Source organism: Rhinolophus hipposideros (genome assembly GCF_964194185.1).
Source record: "Rhinolophus hipposideros genome assembly, chromosome: X".
Lineage (NCBI taxonomy): Eukaryota > Metazoa > Chordata > Mammalia > Chiroptera > Rhinolophidae > Rhinolophus > Rhinolophus hipposideros.
Genome location: NC_138046.1, coordinates 116260969 through 116283728, shown reverse-complemented (window position 1 = coordinate 116283728; position 22760 = coordinate 116260969). Strand labels below are relative to the sequence as shown.

At 44.0% G+C, this 22760-nt stretch overlaps 1 protein-coding gene across 1 annotated transcript in view; it reads left to right on the top strand.

Annotated features, from left to right (window-relative positions):
• The first annotated feature begins 13032 nt into the window (after window positions 1–13032).
• NHS (NHS actin remodeling regulator) overlaps window positions 13033–22760 on the top strand; it is a 350238-nt gene continuing 340510 nt past the window's right edge. Inside the window, exon 1 of the mRNA XM_081043417.1 lies at window positions 13033–14027. Coding sequence (XP_080899543.1) covers window positions 13478–14027 — 550 coding nt within the window. The 5' untranslated portion in view covers window positions 13033–13477. The remainder of the gene's footprint in view (window positions 14028–22760) is intronic.

The following is a 22760-nucleotide window of genomic DNA, read 5'->3' as shown; positions in this document are numbered from 1 at the left end:
CAGCCTGTCCTGCTAAAGGGCCTGTTGTCTTACCTTCTTGATAAAACAAAACAAAATAAACAAACAAAACAAAAACACAAAACCCCATACCAATATCAATTCTTAGATGTCCCTCCTCTACTGTGCTGGGTACCTTCTATTTGCCCTTCTTCACCCTTCTCCAGTCCGCTCTGTGGCTGGGGTGCTTGATCATGGAAATTATGTCAGTAGGGTTTTTTTGGGTTTTATTTTTTGGTCCACAGGTTTACAGTTGGGTTCAAACTATGGAGAGTTCTGGAAGTAAATCAGAGGGTAGGAAGACAGTAAGGTCCAGATATTCTGCTCAGTTCCCTCTTTGGGCTGACTCTGTCCCTTGACCTAAGGTCACTGCTTCTTTCAAGGAAGCCTACATGCCCCTCTCCTTTTGGTAACTTCTCTCTCCCCTCATCCCTTTAGGCCTAAGGGTGGTAATAGTTCTGCTGCTTGCCCTGAATTACTGCATTTTCCCACGCACTGCCATTGTGTAAAAGAACCCTCTTTAAATCATCCTCATTTGAATGTACCATATGTGTCCTGTTGGGACCCTGTCTGGTCGTTTTCCTCTCTTCTCCACTCCTACCCCACCCATTGGCCCTACTTGGCTCTGATTTTTCTCTCACCTCCTGCAGCATCTTCTGACCTCCTTGGGCCTCTAGCAGGATGCGTGGTAGGCCTTTCAAAACACCTGCTGACTCTTTGGGAAACAGCACCAAAGAGGCTACAGTAACAGGAATGAGCTTTTCTGGAGCAAGAAGCACAACCCCAGACGTTTTCAGACGTATGGTCTAAGTGTGACACTCATGAGCATCAGCTGGCCAACATATATTTGCTGGGAAGAAAGGCTAAGGATAGATTTGGAGCTGGATTGATTATGCCCTCAAACTCTCCACATTACAGTCCACTTGCTCAGAGCCTGTGGGACTTCTTACTCTGTGGACCATGCTCAGGTCATCTAAGGCCACCAGATATCTATGGCAACTGAATCTCAACAATCATAATCGTCATAATGGCTGCCAATTACTAAGTGCCAATGCTGAACCAGGCACTGGGCCTTGTGTTTTGCATCTGTAAATCAAATGGAAATTTCCATCTCTTAAGGTTGCTTCCCCATGCTATTTGGGAAAGTGACAGATTGAATTCCAGTCCATTCTTAAATTGTCTACCTGCATCACTCGGCTTCTCTGAGTCGTGTGTTACTCCGCACTCCACTAGGGGACGCTATAAACTTCATGTGGGTGGAGGCCTGGAACTTGGGAGGAGCTTATCTCCGTAGGTTGTTCCTTTTCAAGAATCTCCAGGAGTTTTAGGGGTAATTGGCAGACTCAGCTCTCTCACTTTCCTCCCTAACACAGCCAGACAATTATGTGGGTCTGGCAGTCTGTGCTCAAGGTTTGAGGAGCATCAAAGTGGGGAAACCACATGTGAAGGAAAGAATGTGGACCCTCAGGAAACCTCAAGGAGTTTAAGCTTTCACAGGGGGACTCCTAGAGGCACACTCCAGTTCCTGTCCTTGCTCTCCTGCCCTCCAGTCAGCTCCTTTCTGTGGAATTCCCTCCTTCTTCCACCTCTGCCTTTTGCCTTTTGGAAATGTTCCTGTGCTGGAGCTGTTCTCTCCCAGGATATATCCCTTCCCTCCCCTCCCCCCCGCAGGACCTTTTCTCCAGTCTGAGTTCGTCAACAAATACCTCTGCAGTCTCCCAGGGGTGGTGTTCTGTCCACTGTCCCTCAAGATCTGCATGCCTGGATGGGTGTCTACTCTTCAGATTGTCCAACAATAGCTATGGATCTCTCTCTCTCTCTCTCTCTCTCTCTCTCTCTCTCTCTCTCACACATACACACACACACACACACACACACACACACATACACACACACACACTTGCAGAGATCTCCCAAGGACAAATATGAATTCTCAGAGACCACATAGTCTACCCCAGAACGAGAAAGAGTTTTCTCTGAGTGCCTCCATGGTTTACAAGGCCTCTCTCCCCCAGAGGGTACCTTCCATCATGATACAATCACTTTTTGTTCTTCTGTTCATTTTTCCCTTTCATGTTATTCAGCTTTGGGGCCTATGGGAACAGGCTCTTTAGTGGCCTTCCTTTGAACTACACAAAGATCCTGCCCAGGTGTTGAAATGACCACTTTGAGAGCCATTGCATTTCTTAGCTAAAGTCCCTCCTCTGCCCTGATCTCTGTCTGAGTTAGGGGTCGGTTTCATTCTCATAGTGTCATAGAACCTTAGCTCTAGACACTCACAAGCGTCTGGGTCTTTTCTCACATTCTTTGCCCCAGTGAATCACCCATCAATCTTGGGGCCTAGCAATTGGCCTTCTTTTTCTCTCTCTCATGCATGTATCACATTCATGACCAAGTCCTAGCGATGTGGTCTCCCTGACCTTTTCTGGCACCTATCTACCAAAAGTACATCTCACTGCATGTATAGTAGCTGACCCAAATAGGGGGTTATTCTTCTCACGATACAAGAAGTCTGGAAGAGGGAGGAGTGCAGGTCTGGGGCAGTGCTCTGCCCTCTTATGTATAGTCCAGGAGCCTTATTCCTTTGCATGAGGCTGCCATCCTTATGTATGTTACAGGTATAGGACAGCCCTTCCATCTCAGGCTTGAGTCCGTTCTCCTGGGCCAAAGAAGAAGGAAGAAGCAGGGAGGGACAGCACCTATATCAGGAAAGCAAAACCTTTCTAGAAATCTCTAGCAGATGTCCATGTAGACATCTTTATCCAGAACTGCATCATCTGGCCAATCCTGAGTGCAAGGGAGTATCGAATGGTGAGCAGATTTGATGGCCCCATTGCTACCTGGAACAAAATCGAGATTCTGTTAGAAAAGAAGAAAGGATAAGCAAATGACAGTGTCTGCCACTGTAGCAAACTACACAAAACCTATAGGTGGTTCAAAATGAATGCCTTGACTCCCAAGAGCAAATAAAGGCACAATTAAAAGAAAATGGAAAATCATTTAAAAAACTTAAATCCCTTTTTTTGTCTTTTTCACTTTCCCCATCCTTTTATTATGACTTTTCTAGCAACCAGGGGTGAAGTTCTGCCCCAAATCAGTAGAAATTACTTTAAACACGTCTCAAAACAGATGAAAATGAGCCTGTAATCCAGGCACTTGCTTATCACTTTTTTCAGCAGAATTTTTAAAAAACTGTTTATTTTCATCTTAGTGTCCTGATATTCCATCTGTACATTAGTGAGTGTGTAGGACAGTCACCTTTTAAATTCTTTTTCTCTTAAGTAGGAAATTTGAACTCCCGCAATGTTTCTGCTGGTGTTGCCGTTACTATAGGAGACACCTAGGTGCTATCGTTCCTCATGGTGAGTCTTGTGTTTCTCCATGGAGAAGCTTTCATTATTTCCAAACTCGTGTTGAACCCATTATGAGACCGTTGAGACAAGATGAGAAATAAAAATGTCTACTTTGTGCCCTGGGATGTTATTCCTGGATCTTTACAATTGAGGTGGAGAAAGAAAACACCTTCAGAAAAATAATTTAAGAGGCATGGCTGCTTGGTTGTCTCATGTTTGATCCCAAGAGCCCTGTAGTTCATATGTAAATATGAAAATGGGCCACATAAGTAAATTTGGTTACTTTTTTTATTAAAAAATCTCCCGCTGACAAAATCACCTTTCCCACCAAGTTCATCTTGTTGCACAATTTAAAAGCTGTCCTGTCCAGTAAAGTGTCTTTCTGTCAAGAGTTCTGGATTTTCATTTACAGAGTTCTTGCTCTGAATGGTCATGCTGGATTTGAATTAGTGCATTGGTCTTTTTGAGCCTTGTGTTCCCATTCATCAAAAAAAAATTCATTTGGAACCACCCATAGGTCTTGTGTAGTTTTGGTTTGTAGTGACATAGAGGCACCAAGTAAAAAGTCAAATATCCTGACCCCAAAATGCTTACCTCACACTAGCAGCATTGTTTTCCAGGGCAAGACACCATTTCTGCAAGTAGATTTGTTAGTCAAGTTGATCAGAAGGGTGTAACAGTTCCTTCCAAAGAATGAAACTCTAGCCCATTATTGCTAATTGGCTAGATATTGGTTTTCTTGTTTGTTTGTTATAGCCTGTCTAATGCAATATCATATATTATTATCTCAGTGAGCTTCCCGGGAGGATAACTTTTCTACACCCACATAAAATACTTTATTCTCTGATTTTCTTATTAGATTTACTAACATGTCATTGTTGTACCATTTAACAGCCTGGGAAGAAAGAATACACTATTATACAACTCTTGGCAAAGCCTACACCAACGTAGGGAAATCATTAAGCTTCAGGAAGTTTTAACTTTCTTGCACCCAATTTCTTATCAATAAAACAAGGTTTGTATTCTTCCCCAACCCCCGATCTTGTAAAGGAAATAGAGGGAGAAAAGGGGAGGGGAGACTAGGAAGAGACACAAATCAGACTGAGCCATAGCCAATTCCAGTGCCTGCATTCACATCAGTGATTAATCAAACTAATGGGGAGTTCTAATTCAGTGCTTTGCTACCCTTAAGCCCTGTAATTGCGGTGTCTCTGAACCCAAAGGAAACACGTTGCGCTCTGCGTGCCCAGACGCATAGCTTTTAAATCTTCATAACTCTGTAATTACTACAGTGCTTTCTTTCAAATCTGGCTCAATTTCACTTCCTTAATGAGCATTACAATCTTGATAAAGTTTGAAGTTTGCTGCTTCTGCTGTTCACAAGGACTCAATCCCAGACTGATAATGTGAATTGTAGATTTCACTCCCTCAAGTTCCTCTCAAAAAGACCTGATTTATTTCAGGACCACCACAGTCAAAAGCACTTTCTCTGCGTCAAGGCCAGCACTGGGTGTTTTCATCACAGAAGGGTGCTTGGAGAGCAAATTCTGAACAGTTAAAAAAAAGGGGGAGCTGCAGGGGGTAACTTACGAACCCTTGGGGAATGGCTGTTTAGCTTTATTAGCGCCATGTGCTCTAGAGACTGTGGTTCATTTTACCCAATTGAAGACTTCTTTATAGTAAATATATTAAAAATCCACTTCCTCTTTATAAACTGAGCCCTGCCAAAGGGTGAAAATTACAAGTCAGCTTTAAAAAAAGCAACATAATTTCCACATTTTTTTTTCTACCAACTGGTTTTCAGGATTTTTAAGACTTGTTGGAAATGCCGTTTAATGATTCTAGTCAATAGCACATCTCTTGCAGCTGGTTGGGGGGTCTCAATTTTCGCCAGTCTGTTTAGCTTTTAACCATGTGGTGTTGCTTAATCTCAGCTTTTAGTCTTTCTGTTTCTAGGCTGTAAGAACCAGCCCTGAAGACCCTTTGCCTTTAGAACCCCTGCTCCAGTCTGTATTTCCCCCCTAGACAGTGATAATCGCCCTGGGATTTTGAATAGCACTTAATTCTTCTCTATTATTTGTTTACATGTCTATCTCCCCTCCTAGATTCCACCCTTTGAAAGCATTGTTTATGTCTTCTTTCCTTTTATATCCCTGGCAGCTAACAGAGGCCTGAGCACCCAATAAATGTTTGCACTCAGTAAATAAAGCTTCCGGTCAATGTTTGTTGCATAAGCAGGGGAATGAATAAGTGAATGAACCACCCCTGTTGTTTGCTATCACCATCTGCTTTAACTCTGTCAATTATTTTGATGTATTTGCAGTTCTGACTAGATCCAGATTTGGCATGTTTAAAATTATATTCAGTTGTAAAATGTGAAGCTTGGATTTTGAAGATAAGAAAGAAGTCTTAATTCCTCCCATTGGAAACAATGTGAGTAATCACTTCTTTGCAGGGAAGATAAAAAGGCTGGTTGAAACAGTCTTTGCATTCACAGTCTTTGGCATTTTGGGAAAATCATTTAATAGCATTATTTTTTTTTCTGCCCATGTTTCCCTGTCAGTAAAATGTAGAAAGAAATCCTTGTCCTTCATACTTGATAGACTCAGTGAGGGTTTTTGAGGAAGAAAGCACAAACTAAAACAAGGGAAAACTTTCAGTAGTGCTAGGTAGTCTTTTTTCCCCCCTTAAAACTATGTACGTGGTAGTTGTCAATATGCGTGTACCTGTACTTACATGAGTTGTGGCATCAGAGTTTGAGATACTAATGAACTTTCCCCCTAGTGTTTCTTGGGAACACAGGTACACAAAGCCAAATTTAATGTTCTTGAACTGGAAGAAATGGGACTTTTGAATTTTAAAAACGAAGCTGTCAAAGGTTTGGACGTAAGCTTTATGCTGTGAACCATAGATCGGGAAGAATGCGTGCTTGAAACAAGATGGCATACAACCTTGGGCTGCTGGCTTCCTCCCAGGAACCAGCAAAGCTAAAGGAAAGACAGGGCTGGTGAATCTCAGAGCTCAGCAGCTCACATAAAACTTGGGAGAAACTCCTGGGGAGCATGCGGTGGTGGCCTCCTGTTGTGGGGTGGAAAGGGGTGAGGAACGTCTTCAGTCCTTCCCTTGGCTGTTTGTAAGCCTTCTTCCCATATGTTTCACGGCTTTCTCATCTTCAGCTTTTATTTTGCCCTAAAGGTGTTTTTCTGTGCTATGACTTTATTTGTGGGTGCAGTTTGAGTGTAGGATAACCATGAGCTCCAAAAAGTTTTCTGCTTGAATGTGAACCATATGACTGTCCAATAGTTTCCCAACCATGGCAGCCTGTCCCTCCTCCTCCAGCCATCTCTCAAATTTGCTCTTCCTCCTTTGGCAAGTATAATGCATGTCCATTGCAAGACATTACATTTTATGGACAAACCATATTCATTTACTTCCAAATTGTAGCTTTTTACAATGTGAACTTGATACATTTTTCTATTTATTTAATTAGTTTCAGGTGTACAAACAACATAGCGATTAGACATTTATATACCTCACAAAGTGATAACCCAGTAAGCCTATTGCCCATCTGATCTGTGAAATGGTCTGGGAAACTTAGATTGGGATGGAATACTCATATTTATTCCAATAAAATTACTGAAAATATTTTTTATTTAACAGCTTTTTACGTAGTGGCAGGGCTTTTAGGAGTGAATTAAAATAATTAAGTGAGGAATAGGTGCAATTGGGCAGAGGAAGAGAGACTTCAGTCACTATAATTACATGATTATGTTAACAAGCCCATGTACCTCCTGGAATTTCTTAGACAAAAGAAATATTTTTTAAGTATAAATAATGATGGTGCAGCATCAGTGCTGGGATATTTGAAACAGAACAGACATTTTTGGTGAAGAATCTTTCAGGAATCTCTGCTTTGTTTCTTGTGAGGTTCTAGAGGAAACTTGACTATAGTTCTGTGGAAGCAGGAGGCTAGCCAGGTTGCGAGCAGAGGTGCCTTAGAGCGCTCTCTATGCCAGTCCTTTCCTTCAACAAAGACCTTCTTCCTACTGAGCCGCAGCAGGCAGGAGTGTAACTGGGGGCCACGGTGACAGAGACAGAAAATTTCATTCATTTTACAATGGCATAAGGTTTAGACTGATTGAACATTAGAGTTTAGAGGGAAATTGTGCTGGCCTTTGAGCTGTGTAAATGAGCTCTGGGAATTAGGCAATGGGGTCAGTTTTTTAAACATCTGATTTTGTTTATTTGTGTCATTTTTTTGTCTATGTGGTTTTTTTCAATTACAATTGACATTCAGCATTATTTTGTATTAGTTTCAGGGGTACAGGGTAGTGGTTAGACATTTGTATAATTTATGAAGTTATCCCCCCGATTAGTCTAGTACCCACCTGGCACTGTACATAATTATTACAATATTATTGACTATATTCCCTAAGCTGTACCTTACATCCCTGTGACCATTTTGTAACTGCCAATTCTTTTATTATTAGTTTCAGGTGTACAAAACATAATGATTAGACATTTACACACCTCACCAAGAGATAACCCCAACAGGTCTACTATCCATCTGACACCATACATTGCTATTACAATACCATTGACTATATTCCCTATACTGTACTTTGCATTCCATGACTATGTATTTTTTATTATAGTTGGCATTCAATATTATTTTATAGTAGTTTTAAGTATAAAGCATAGTAGTTAGGCATTTATATAATTTATGAAGAGTTCCCCCCATTAAGTCTAGTACCCATTTAACACTATACACAGTTTTTACAGTACTATTGACTGTATTTCCCATAGTGAATTTCACATCCCTGTGACTATTTTGTAACTACCAATTTGTACTTCCAATTTGTACTTCTTAATCCCTTCACCTTTATCACTCATGCTGCCAACCCCCCTCCCATCTGGCAACCATCAGTTTATTCTCTGTAGCTATGAATTTCTGTTTTGTTTGTTCATTTATTTTCTTCTTTAGATTCTACACATAAGTGAGATCATATGGTATTTGTCTTTCTCAGTCTGACTTATTTCACTTAGCATAATACGCTCTAGGTCCATCCATGTTGTCACAAATGGTAAGATTTCATTCTTTTTCATGGCTAAGTAATATTCCATTGTATAAATGTACTACATTTATCCAATTGTCTATTGATGGGCACTTATGTTGCTTCCACATCTTGGCTATGGTAAATAATGCTGCAATGAACATAGGGGTGCGTATATATTTTCTTTTTTCTTTTTTTTTAAATTTATTTATTGGGGTGACAATTGTTAATGAAATTACATAATTTCAGGTGTACAATTCTGTATTACATCATCTATAAATCCCATTGTGTGTTCACCACCCAGAGTCAGTTCTCCTTCCATCACCATATATTTGATCCCCCTTCCCCTCATCTCCCTCCCCCCACCCCCCTTACCCTCTGGTAACCACTATTGTCTGTGTCTGTGAGTTTTTGTTTCTCATTTGTTTGTCTTGTTTTTGGTTTATATACCACATATCAGTGAAATCATAGGGTTCTCTGCTTTTTCTGTCTGACTATATTTTCGATTTAGTGTTTTGGATTTCTTTGGATAAATACCCAGAAGTGGAATTGCTAGTAGAATTATTAGGTTGGTGCAAAAGTCATTGCGGTTTAAAAGGTTAAAAATAATTGCAAAAACCGCAATGACTTTTGCACCAACCTAATACTAATGCAGTTCTACTTTTAATTTTTTGAGGAACTTCCGTACTGTTTTCCATAGTCGCTGCACCAATTTGCAATCCCACTAACAGTGCACGTTGGTTCCCTTTTCTCCACATCCTCGCCAACGCTTGTTATTTGTTGACTTTTTGAGAATATCCATTTTGACAGGTGAGAAGTGTTATTTCATTGTGGTTTTAATTTGTATTTCTCTGATGGTTAGTGACGTTGAGTATCTTTTCATATGTCTATTGGCCATCTGTATGTCCTCTTTGGAGAAATGTCTATTCAGGTCCTCTGCCCAAGTTTTAAATGGATTGTTTGGGTTTTTTTGCTGTTGAGTTATGTGAGTTTTCTATAAATTTTGGATGTTAACCCCTTATTGGGTATGTCATTGGCAAATATATTCTCCCATTCAGTAGGATGTCTTTTTGTTTTGTTGATGGTTTCATTTGCTGTGCAAAAGCTTTTCAGTTTGATGTAGTCCCATTTGTTTTTTTTGTTTGTTTGTTTCTTTTGCCCGAGAAGATAGATCAGAAAAAATATTACTAAGAGCAATGTCAGAGAGTTTACTGCCTATATTTTCTTCTAGCAGTTTTATGGTTTTGGGTCTCACATCTAAATCTTTAATCCATTTTCATTTTATGCTTGTATATAGTGTAAGAAGGTGGTCCAGTTTCTTTCTTTCTTTCTCTTTTTTTGCATGTATCTGTCCAGTTTTCCCAACACCATTTATTGAATAGACTGTCTTTACCCTATTGTATATTCTTGCCTCCTTTGTCATAGATTAATTGACCATATTGGTGTGGGTTTATTTCTGGGTTCTTTATTTTGTTTCACTAATCTATGTGTCTATGTTTATGCCAGTACCATGCTGTTTTGATTACTATGGCCTTGTAGTGTAATTTGATATCAAGTAGTGTGATACCTCCAACTTTGTTCTTTTTTCTCAAGATTGCTGGCAATCGGGTCATTTTTAAAGGCTACCTTTCCTTTCCATTTTGGCTACCAGTTCATGGTAATAAATATTATAAATGGGTGGGGGGGTATGTGGTCAGGAAAGACCAACACACACATAAGTAGGTATAACAATTTGGCTGCAGGTATCAACTTGATTTCATCAGAACTTTTTGTGGGAAAACTCAGAGTAAAATGGTACAATAGGGGATTTGAATAAGAAAGGTACAACTCCTGGATGTGTGGAGAACTCACTGGCATTAAAATCTTGTACACCTGAAATTTACATCATGTTATTAACCAATGTTACCCCAATAAATTTAATTGAAAAAGGGAAAAAAAGAGAATATTCATTCATCCCATCATGATTACATGTGGTTGCTACACTTTTATATATTTCAGTATTTCAGTTCTATAAAGTAGATGCCAAACTAACATATTTGTATAGGGGTGTATGTATGGAGTAAGCCACATAGGAAGGGTGGAAGGGGAGGGAGTACAGTGAAGACAGAGGGTTGTCTTGGTGCTGCCCTTGCACAGCTAGCACACAGTTTTTATTTAGACGGTGTTGCGGGTGTATAATAATCACGTTTCTAAAGATGCCTTTATTTACACCTTATAGTGGACTGAGAAAACATCAACCAACCATATCAATACATATATTTTGTTTGTATTAGTCTTATTTTTGGTGACTCTGAAAGAAGCTATCTTTCAAAGTTACCAAAAATAAAGACTGAAGTGACCTTGAAGAGGTCACTGGAGACTACCAAAAGGGGGGAGGGAAGGGTTGTGAGAACAAAGGGGATCAAAAGCCCAAATCAAAGTTTTTTATTTTGAACCAAATGGCTTTATTAGCACATAAGTAGGAATCCCGGAGATTACAAAGAGAGTTTTCCTTTTTGCATAGCTGAACTGTGCTTTGAATCATTTTGAAATCTTGAGTCTGTGCTGACCACTGTGGGGCAGACACCAAGGTAGCTAGACTGATTTTGAACTTAATTAGCCCCTGGAATCTTCTCCATCCTGGGCCTAGAGGACGACTCCCTCCCATCAAGCTTTACTGCCTTCACCTTCCATCACCTCTCTGGGTGGATAGGGACCCGTAGGCCTAGGAAGACATTTGCCAATAATTCGAAGCTCTTTTTAGTAGTGAGAACTCAACACCACTCATTGCCCATGTTAGCATTCAGCTGGGCCCACTCCACTGGCCCCTTGAGTGCTATTAATAGGACAGTACTGAATGAGGGAGAGTGAGAGGCAGGGCAGACTTACCACAAGCCTTGCTAACTGGATGCCTTTAATACCCTTCATTGTTCTTTACCTCAATATGTTTAGGGAGGAGTATGTGGCTTGGCTACATGGCAGAACTCATGTTCAGAATTTTGAACATATTAAAAAGTCAAGCTAAATTTGAAAACACCCAGCTCTAAGCTTTTTAGATTTGTGAGATAAAGAAGAACTCTTAAAAGTTCCTTTTCCAAAACATTCTCTTTCTTTCACTTTTTATTTGGAAACCAAACCAAATTTGAAGTTGCAAGAAATGTACGATGAATCCCAATATGCCCTTTACTTAGACTATTGTGCACATTTTGCTGTATTTTCTTTTTTGCTCTCTCTTTGTACATATACATCATTGTTATTATCATTATTATTCTTGTTGGTACTGAATCATTTATGTGTACCTTGAAGACATCACAACCCTTTACTCCCAAACCCCAGCTTGGATCTTTTACGAACAAGGACATTCCCTTGCCAAAAATGTTATTTTTTTAGGTAGAGTAAGAGAAGGGTCTGTTGAAACCTTTATAATGAGAGCGTGGGCCATTCCCAAGTGCTGATTGCAGGGCCCTGTGCAGGCTCCAAAGACTGGAAGAGGGGAGAGGAGACACCACAGCAGGTCTGGAGGACTTTATTGTTGCCATAAAACATTTTTTCCATGTTCTCTTTAGACACACGAAACGAAGGCTGCATTCCCAAGATCTGGCTTGTGGCTTTAAAATAAAAAAAAAATATATTTTTACAGTATTCTTTTTGGAGGGATGAAAGCATGTATTTTATTAACATTTCCCAAACTCTTTTTAAAAGAGGTTTTAGGCTGACAGCATCCCAGCCTGCAGACTACTGCAATCGAAGTACATGCCTTTTTAGAAATTATACCTTTCAGTTAACTGAAGGGGAAAACTTTCCTTTCTTCTGTGAATCATCATCTCTGTGATGGAGAACTTTAAAATCCCTGTGTATGATCAGCACAGGAGGGTGACAGAGAGGTAATCCTGCTTATCTCACCTGACGTGTCAATGAGTTTTGCAAGCAGTTTTCTGGGCATTTTGCTCTTTGGTGGTTTGGGTTTCATTCATGATATTCTGTAGAGATCTGGCCGAGCGCAAGCAGCCGAATGATGCCAGGGAAGGGAGTATAAACAGCACCCTGGCCATTCTGGCAGCACTGGGGTGCGCCCAGGCCTGGTCACCCTCCCCAGCTGTCTCAGTGCTCTCACAGAGCCGGGGGCACTTCAAGAGGGTAGTCCAGTTTCCCCCTTCCCCCCCTAAGAACCCAAAGGATTTGCTAAGAGCTGGAATTCGATGAAAACAACTTGCTCCAACATGCCAGATCTGCCGCATCACCAGTACCCCACCCCTCTGCCTCTGCGCTCGCTACCCACACCCCCAACTCCAACTTGAGGACTCCCCACCCCCACCACGCTGACAGTCTCAGTCCTAACCCCTTGGATACAAGGAAGTGTTTTTTTCCTCGGAACGCGCCCGGCACGGCGAGGCCACCAGTGACTCCCAGCGGCCGCACTGGGCGCTGCGCCCCCCTCGCCCCGGCCTCCCCCCCGTCCAGCGTCCGCCCTGCCTCCCCCGCGCCGCCTCCTGCGCCGGGACTGGAGGCGGATTCCTCTCTCCGGGTTTTCAAAGCGCCTTTCCGAAACCACCTCCCCGCCCAGAGAGGGAGAGAGCCTGGGCGCAATCGCTCCCCGGAGCGGCCGAGGGGCGCGCGGGGAGAGGCCTGCGCTGGGGTACTTTCAAACTGAGGCGCGCGCACACACTCACACCCAGACACACACACACACGCACGGACACACACACACACACACACGCCCATTTATATAGGCGGTGGCGGCTGCAGCGGCCCGGGCGGCGGCGGCGAGCACAGGAATGATGGAGCTGAGCCAGCCGACCTGGGTTGGAAGCAAGTGAGCAGAGCTCAGGCGCAACCCAGGATTTCTGTGCCCCGCGCTTGTCATCCTCCCCAGGGAACCGTGCACCCGAGAAGGACCGGGTGGACTGATTTGCTAGCTGGAGGGCGGGGAAGAGGAGGAGACCAGGTGAACGGAGGAGCCCCCTGCATCTCTGGACTGCCCCTGCGCGCCTTTGCCCGACGCCTGCCCCTTCTCCGCCCAGGTGGGCGCGCCCGGTTCCCAGCTCGCAAACGGCGCTTTGAGGAGACCAGAAAGTCGCGGCTCGGCTGCGCGGGATGCCTTTCGCCAAGCGGATCGTGGAGCCGCAGTGGCTGTGCCGGCAGCGGCGTCCGCCGCTCGGTCCGGCGGAGGACGCGAACGGAGGAGGCAGCGCTGAACCGCCACCGCCCCAGCAGCCGCCCGGCCGACAGGATGAGGCCGTGGCGCCGGGGCCAGAGGATCCTCCCCGCGTGCCCCCTGCACCTCCTGGGCCACCGCCTCCGTTGCCCGCGTCGACCGACCAGGCACAGCAGCCGCACGGAGAGGCGCCCGCGGCGGGCGAGGAGAGCGCGGCGGGGATCCCGGAGGCGGTGTCCGCGGCTGGCGAGGCGTCCTCGGCGGCGGCCGCGGCCGTGCTGCTCATGCTGGACCTGTGCGCGGTTAGCAACGCCGCGCTGGCCCGCGTCCTCCGGCAGCTGTCGGACGTGGCCCGGCACGCGTGCAGCCTCTTCCAGGAACTCGAGAGCGACATCCAGCTGACCCACCGCCGCGTCTGGGCGCTGCAGGGCAAGCTCGGCGGCGTGCAGCGCGTCCTCAGCACGCTGGACCCCAAGCAGGAGGCAGTGCGTGAGTACCCGCGCCGCCAGTCCGGCGCTCTGCTCCTGCGCCGCACCCTCCGCCCTCCCCGGTCGCCGCAATCCCAGCGCCTCGGTGCCGCTCCCACTGCAGCTTGCACCTTACTCTTGCCTCCCCACCCTTCCCTTCCCTTCCCCTGGGACCCACCCCAAGCCTCCCCGTGCTGAGAGTTCCAGTTGGATTCCCATGCAGGGATGCGGAGGGGAGAAAGTTAAAGGGGCGGCCTCGGAAGTCGGAGGCAGCTGCGGGCTGAAAGGGAGCGTTTATGGGGACATCGGAGACAGAGGGGTCAGTCATTCATCTCTGGGGCTCGCCGTTCCTGTCTCTCCATGGGGGGCGGAGGGGTTGGTGCAACTTCTGTGGTTTCCCGCGTCCTATAGTTCCCGCGTCCACGCGTCCTTGGGGGGAGGGGTTCGAGGAGTAGTGAGGGTCCTTTTAGGGCTTCTGCTTCGCCGTGGCGGTTTTGTCACTCTTACTGTGACCTCAGGGGCTGCGCCGAGCCCTGAACTTGTGCCTTGCGCTCCTGTACGACAAAGCGCGGCACCGCTCGCCTCCTGGAGTGAACTCTCTCTCGCTCTGAGCCAACCTTGTGGCCCAGAGGGGCCGCGGGGAGGGGCGTGGAGGGAGGAGTGCCTCGGGCCCTGGGGAGATCGATGAGACCCCTGGGTATCTTTTCTGCGTTAAACAGCACAGGATCCCTACTAAATGGCTCCCTGTGTCATCTGCTCTCCGAGGACCCCAGAGGAGTCCCTCCGCCCCGCACCATATACTGTCGCCGAAATCCACCCGCGTGTGGAAGACCTGTGGGCATCTTTGCTGCCCGTTAACTTCACTCTTGCGGCACCCCAGGGCTCCCAATAAATGTCTTTCTGTGTCATCTGTCCTCCGAGAGGCGCTCAGGAGGGTCCACTGGTGCACAGTCGGTCAAATCAGGCGGCGGTGGAATCATTTAGAAATGAGCCGACGGTGGGCGGGGGCACTAGGCCGGTGCGCCAGTCCTTAGGCGCCTAGTCCGGCTGCGACGCTCACGGCGAAGGTGATGTCAGTGGCTCTGACTTACGTAAGAAGCTTCCCCGGTTGCTGCAGCAGCTGCGCCGGTGCGCGGTGGCCCGGGAGTGTGCGGGGCGGGGGCGCTCTCGCGGCAACCTTCCCCGGGGGTTTCCAGGCACCTCTGCCCAGTTCGCGCATTGCCCCCTCCCCCAAATAAACCCTTTGAACGCCCCCTGGAATTCGCTGCTTTTCTGCAATAACAACAATAATAAGCGTAATGAATAAATGATGTGCACGATCGGTTTTCGCAGCTATAAAAGACCCAGAGTTGGGTTAATGACTGGTTGTTTAAAAGGGCAATTCCGGGGATGAGTTCTGGAAAGAATTAGGACTGCCGTAGGCCAAGTCGTATTTTACTTTTGGGACTTGAAATGATCGCTTTAATCCTGCCTACTTTTTACCCCAAACCGCACAGCAGGGACAGCCCCTTCACTTTCCACAGCGCTGATATCTGGGGAGTGCGGTTGGGGTGAGTGGTGATTTTACTTCAAAAGAAGGGAAGTTTTGCAGACTGTTGAGTGGTGCATACATTTCGTGTGTGTGTGTGTGTGTGTGTGTGTGTGTGTGTGTGTGTGTGTGAGAGAGAGAGACAGAGACAGAGAGAGAGAGAGAGAGAGAGAGAGAGAGAGAGAGAGAGAGAGAAGAGAAGAGAAGAGAAGAGAAGAGAAGAGAAGAGAAGAGAAGAGAAGAGAAAAGAGAAAGAGAAAAGGCCACTCCTTAGATTTCACCCAAGTGAAACTCAGTGCTGGAGCAGATTGTGTCCTCCCTCTTCTCCCCTCTTTCTTTAGAGGCAGCAGTGGGCAGTTATATACCTGGAATTTGACACAGTCCTTTCAAGTTCTTTTGACTGTTTGGAGTGCAAACTAATGGTTAATGGAGAAGAGACAAAAATTTTAATGTGTGCATACAGTTGATGATGAATATATACTGTTTATGCATATTTATACATGAATAATAAATACAGATGGGTGTAATACAATACCCAGGAATGGACTAACAATCTCCTATTATTTTTTGATATTTCTGAAATGTTATCTCCACACTTCATGTTAGGGTTTCTGTGCAAGTGGTTTATTTCAGAGGGCATCCCAGGAAGCACAGGGAGGGAGTGCAGAAGTGGGAGAGGGCAGGGAGGAAAATTCATGCATGGTGTGAGCTTGGTTACCACTCTGGGCAACCGGGATTCAATCTAGCACACACCTCAGGAGAGTTCTGCTGAGAAGTAAGTAAGTTGGAGTATTTATCCACCAACTTCTACCCCTCACTGATGGAAGGAGGCACCTGGAGCATGAACTCCCTGGTTTCTGGGGACTGCCTTGTGTGTGGGTTCTGCATGCTCCCAGGCCAGGTAGAGAGATGCAAAAAGCCTACAGGTATATACAAGAATGTCTACAGTGGTCCTCTGGGGAGGGCAGAGGGCCTATGCGTGGAGTATCAGTGGTATCTCCTACATTATGCATCTCCATTTATAATAGCATTGCTCAAGGCCTAGGGGAGTATCAAAGGAAGTGACCCACATTCCCTTTTCTCTCCCTTTGAAGGTGTCTGGGTGCCTCCATACCCCCTATATAGCCTTCCCACCAGGATCGACAGTCCCCATGCAGCCTGAATGCTGCTTCATCCTTAGACAGCTGCTTCTGATTGCCCTGAGACAGGTTGGGGGTTGGGGGAGTTTGCAGGGGTGAAATGATCTGACACATACTTTAGTGAAGTCACTCTGGAGGCAAGTCTGAAGGCTGGTAAACCAGTTAATGCGATTGGTGATGGTGGCTAGGACTAGGGAGGAAGTTATGGAGACAGTGAGAAGTTGTGGGATTTTGAATTCATTTTGGAAATAGAATTGGCAGGACTTACTAATTGGATTGGGTGTGAGAGGAAAAAATAATTATGGATGACTCCTAGCTTTTTTTTTTTTTTTTGGCTTAAGCAACTCAGAGAAGGTGGTACCATTTCCAGAAATGGGAAAAGCTAGTAGTGGAGTGGATATTTTATTGTGGGGAGGATGGAATCAATAGTTTTCTATTTGTGCCATATTAACTTGAGATGTCTCATCTGACTTAGACCACTAGATGTGAGTTCAGAACTCGAGAGAGGTCCAGGCTGGAGATGTAAATGTGAAACATAAGGGTAAAGATGGTATGTGAAGCCATGGAGTTAGTGACAATGTAGATAGTTAAAAAGGAGGAGGGCGGGCAGGAATTAGCCCAGGGCAGTCCAACTTTGGAAGTTTAGTAGAGGAGGAGGAAAACTGAGAAAGCAGCCAGCAAGCTAGAAGGAAAATCAGGAGAGTACGGTATGATGGAAGCCAGGAGAAGGTGTTTCAAGAATTGAGAAGTCAACTTTGTCAAATACTTCCAAGAGTAAGATAAGCACTGAGATGAGACCATTGAGTTTGGTAACTTGTAAGCAATTAATGGCCCTGATTGGTGCCATTTAAGTGGAGGGGTGGAGATAAAGGCCAAAGAAGATGGGATGAGGAGCGATCAGGAGGAGTGGAAGAGGAGACAGAAACCACAGGTGACTCTTGTAAGGAGCAGTGGCTGGAGGGGAATACAGGGTCAAGGGAGATTTTCTTAAAAGGTGTTGATGTTTAGGCACGTTTAGAGTCCATGGAGAGGGGGAATTGATGATGCTGGGGAAAGAACTGGATAATTATGGAAGACCTTGAGAAGCTGAGAGGGGAAGGGATCAAAACATCCTTTCAGCCTTAGAAACTGGAGGGAAGATGAAGGATATGGGCAGACAGGCAGGTGGGCTGGTGAACTGATGGTGGTAGGATGGAGTGTTCTTATATGATTACATTTATTTTCTCTGTGAAGTACCTGGTGAGGTCATCAGCTGAGACGGTGTTGGTAATGTGAGGAGAGAAGGCAAGGTGTTAATGTTGTCTCAGGGAGGGAACATGGATGCAGTAAGGAAGTGTAGGGGAATTACCTGGCTGTGTTGACAGCCTTCTGAGATTTATGGTCATAAACTTGAAGTCCAGTTTTTCAGTCACTAAAACCTGAGACTTTGGAATTACTTCATAGGCCTTGACCCCAAGCTGTTTATTGTTGGACATTTTAATGTTGTTGGCTTTTGGGTTGCTGTTGATGATATTTAGTTACTGAGTTTTAAAGTAAATTTTATATTAAAGTTGAACATTCCTACAGAAAAGTGCACAATGAATGTTCAGCTTGGTTAATTTTCACAAAGTGAGCAACTTGTGTAGCCATCACCCAGATCAAGAAATAAAGCATTACTGTATCCTGAAATATCCTCCCCACCCAGACCCTTTACTCTGTCCAAAAGTAACCGCTATTCTGACTTGTACTTCCATCAATTAGATTTTCCTGTTTTTGAACTTTCCGTAAGTGGAGTCATATGAGTATAGTATATACTTTTTGGCATCTAGCATTGTTCGCCCATTATGTTTGCAAGATTCTTCCATATTGTTGCATATACAGTAGATTGTTCCTTCCAATTGCTGAAAAATTCAAAATTCCATTGTGTGCAAGGCCAAGCATGGTCTGAATAATTCCAAAATTCCACAATTTGTCAATCTATTCTCCTGATGATGGCCATTTGGATTGTTTCCAGTTTAGAACTCTTGCCACATTTTTTTTTACTTGCCTTTTGTGAGCTTATGTATACACAGTTGTTTGGTATATAGGTAAAAGTAGGACTGCTGCATCAAAGGGGATGGATATTTTTGGCTTTAGTAGCTACTGCCTAACAGTTTTCTAAACTGGCTGTACCAATTGATACTTCCAGGAGTACATGAAAGTTCCAGTTGCTCCACATCCTCACCAACACTGGTGTTATCTTTTTTTTTTAATTAAAGTTTATTGGGGTGACAGTGGTTAGTAAGGTGTCTTTTTAGTAGCTCCTCTGATGGGTGAGTAATAAACATCTCTTTATGGTTTTAATTTGCATTTCTGATAGCTTGGGAGATTGAGCACCATTTTCATATATATTTTTGACCATTTGGATATTCTTTTTTTGTGAATTACCTGTTCAAGGCCTTTGCTCATTTTTCAGTAAGGTGCTTTGTATCTTTTTTATTGTAGGAGTTCTTTATATATTGTGGATACGAATCATTTTTGACCTATAGGAATTGCAAATACCTTTTCTCATTCCGTGGCTTGCCTTTTCACTCTGTTAGTGTTGTCTTTTGGTGAGCAGAAGTTCTTATTTTCATGTCATCCAGTTTATCAGTCCTTTTCTTTATGATTGGTATTTTTTTATGGTCTGTTTTATTTGTTCTTAATGAAATTCTTCACTGACTCCAAGGTCACAAAGTCATTCTCCTATGTTCTAGAAGTTTTTCGTTTTGCCTGTGTCATTTAAATCCATGATTCATATGAAATTGGTGTTTGAAAACAGTGTGAGGTAGGGGTCAAGATGAATTCTTTTTCCATATGGATACACAATTGATCCATTTCCCCTTACTGCAAAGACCATCATTTCCCCATTTCACTGCAGTGACATCTCTGTCATCTATTGATTGAATTGATTTAATTTTTAGCTAACATTTATTGAGTTCTGCTCTATGTAAGGCCCTGTGCTAAGACCTTTATGTGAGTTATTTAATCTTCAGAATAACTCTATGTGAGAGGTACAATTATTTTCCCACTTTAAAGAGGGTTAGCAACTTGCTCCAGGTAGCAACAGCTAGAAAGTGCTGAAGCCTAGATTGGGATTCAGTTCTTAGTTCACAGCTTTCTTTCCAGGCACTAGGCTTTTCTTCCATGCATTGCTGCACAAATCCAGGGGAATTACTGTATTAAAAATCAAGGCCTTTCTCGATATGCTTATGTCCACTTGACAAGTTTCATTTCTTGCTTTTCTATGCATTGGGCCTCCCTGCCTTCTCCATTTTCCACCCCAGTCCAGTAATACTGACCTCTTGAGTGTTCCCCAACTTGCCAGGCTTTCTCATTCTTCATGCCTATGTAGATACTACTCTTTCCTTCTGGAACATTTCTCTGGCTAATTCATATATGATCATTCTTTGACACTCAGCTGGCACATCATATTCTCTATGAAATGGAATGTGATTCCTTGCCCACCATCTCCTCATCTACAAGTTTTCTAGAACTCTGTGCTAACCTTTATTTTTGATTTTCTCATTCTCAACAGCAGTGTTGGTGCTCTATTTATGAGGTGTGATCAGAAAATACAGTGAATGCTTAAATAAAAAAATTCATCATATTAAAAGACACATTGACATTAATCCCTCTCAAGAGATCCCCCTCGCTTTGAACGCACTTATCCCATCGTTCTTGTCACTTTCTGAAGTGGTTCCGGAAGTCCTCTTTCATGAATGTCTTTAGTTGTGCTGTCGTGGCTGACTCGATGTCCTGAATCGATTCAAAACATTAATTTTTCATTGTCATTTTGACTTTGGGGAAGAGCCAGAAGTTGCATGGTGCCAGCCAGATCCAGTGAATAAGGTGGATGAGGACACACTGTAATGTTTTTATTTGGCAGAAATTGCTGTACCAGAAGTGATGTATGATATGTAGCATTGTTATGATGGAGGATATGATGGAGGACTCTCACAAAAGAGAACTTCTAGAACTGCTTCAGAAAGAGGCAAGGATGATGAAATAAGTGTGTTCAAAGCAAGGGGGAATATTTTAAGGGGAATTAATGGCAATGTGTCTTTTGCTTTAATAATTTTTTTTATTTAAACATTCACTGTATTGTTGGATCACACCTCGTATATTCCTTCAGCCCTTACCTTTCATGCTGAAGGCTGCTTACTACAAAATCCTGGGACTCTGCCTAGGGCTTTTTGTTTCTCTGGCTAATAGACCATGCTTGGACTTGCACAACGGGGAAGCCGGAAGTGCCAGCAAGTTAATGCTCCTGAAGCAGCACTCAACCAGTGATGGACAGGGTGTTGGTGGATGAACACCCCAGCTTCTCTGCCCCTTGGATGAGAGAACTCTGAGGCATGTTCTTACACCATCTTTCAGAATTCCCTAGTAGGATTGAGCTCTAGTTTCCCGCAGTGGTGACTTATTTGATAACTCAATATGTGTTCTTTGCCTTCCTTTCTTCATCTCACTTCCTCACTCATGTATGGGTGGTTCCAGAGGACACCTCCCACATAAACTACTTGTGATTGAAGTTGCACTTGCACTCATAAGGTCTGGTGGAACCCAGACCAAAACAATCTGTTTAATCTTTGAACTATGAGGGCAAAGACCTTGGACTAGGAGTATAGTAGAGGTGATGTTTTTCTCTTTTCCCTTAAATTATTTTCTCCAGGATTATTACATTAGCCACGTGCCTGGCACCTCCCAGGTGCTCTGTGTTGGGTCTGAAACTAACTTACTACCCTTTAGGAAAGACCTTTAGTTTCAGGGCTGAGAAGGGGCACGGAAGGAACACAAGTCTAAGATGATGAAGACACAACATCTCAGTTCCTCAACGGTCCATTGGCCAGCCTTTTAGAGTATTGTTTATCATCCTGTGAAATGGGGTCAACGGTGGCCCCAGGGGTCAAAGCTCCCTATTTGGGAAGCATAATTTTAGCCAGAGCAGACACAGAAAATGCTAAATCTGGACTGAAACTAGGAAGTAACACATTGGGTGAATTGACCATTTGGGATTGGGATAGTAACGCTAATCATGAGTTCATTCTGCTTTTGGAAGGATGATCCTCCTGTTCCTCCCCATTCTGTTCATTCCACCGCATGCAAAAACCCTTTGCAGACTGGTTAATGTGGTTGTTTTTTTTTTTTGATGTTTCAGTGACTGTGGTTAGGTTTCTTTCCCTCCTGTCTCTGCTCAGTGAGTTTCTTTGAGGCATTGTAAGATCCTAACGGCTCCACTAAAAGTTGCTTTTAAAACCATCACTGAACATCTGAGAAGAAAGCAATCTTTCAAAGCTTAATAATTCATAGTTATAATTTCCTCATAACCAGTAACAGCAACACATTTCTTTCTAGACTTCTCTTGTGGTACTGGATTGGGCTTTTAAATCTAAACTACTGAACTACGTTACCTGAGAAATCATTGAGATTCTGTTGGGCTGACATTGCTAAGATGATAACAATAAAGATTTCTTTCTTCCTATTTGTGGAGACCTTTTCCACACAATGCCATCAGAAAAGTGTGAATTCCCCATAAGCTCTCAGAAACTTCTTCAGTCTCAAAGCTTCTAGTCCACGTTTAATGGGCATTTCTTTTAAATTGCAATGACATATGAAATCTCTCCTACTGTCCCATGTTAGCTCAAGAGTATTAAGGATTCATATAATGCTGTGAAATTCTAGGGACAAAGACAATTTTTAAATGTAGTTGGAAGTTTGTTTGGACAGTTCAGTTTAACCTCCTTTTACTCTATTAAGAATAGTGGAGGGGATGGCCAGATGGCTCAGTTAGTTAGATTGCCAGCTCTGAACAATAGGGTTGCCAGTTTGATTCCCACATGGGCCACTGTGAGCTGTGCCCTTCACAACTAAACTGAAAAGAACCAGCTGCCGCTGAGCGGCCAATGGGGTGGCTGGATGGCTCAGTTGCTTAGAGCACGAGCTCTCAACAACAAGGTTGCAGGTTCAATTCCCACATGGGATGGTGGGCTGCACCCCCTGCAACTGAAGAGTGAAAACGGTGACTGGACTTGGAGCTGAGCTGCGCCCTCCACAACAATGACTTGGAGCTGATGGGCCCTGGAGAAAC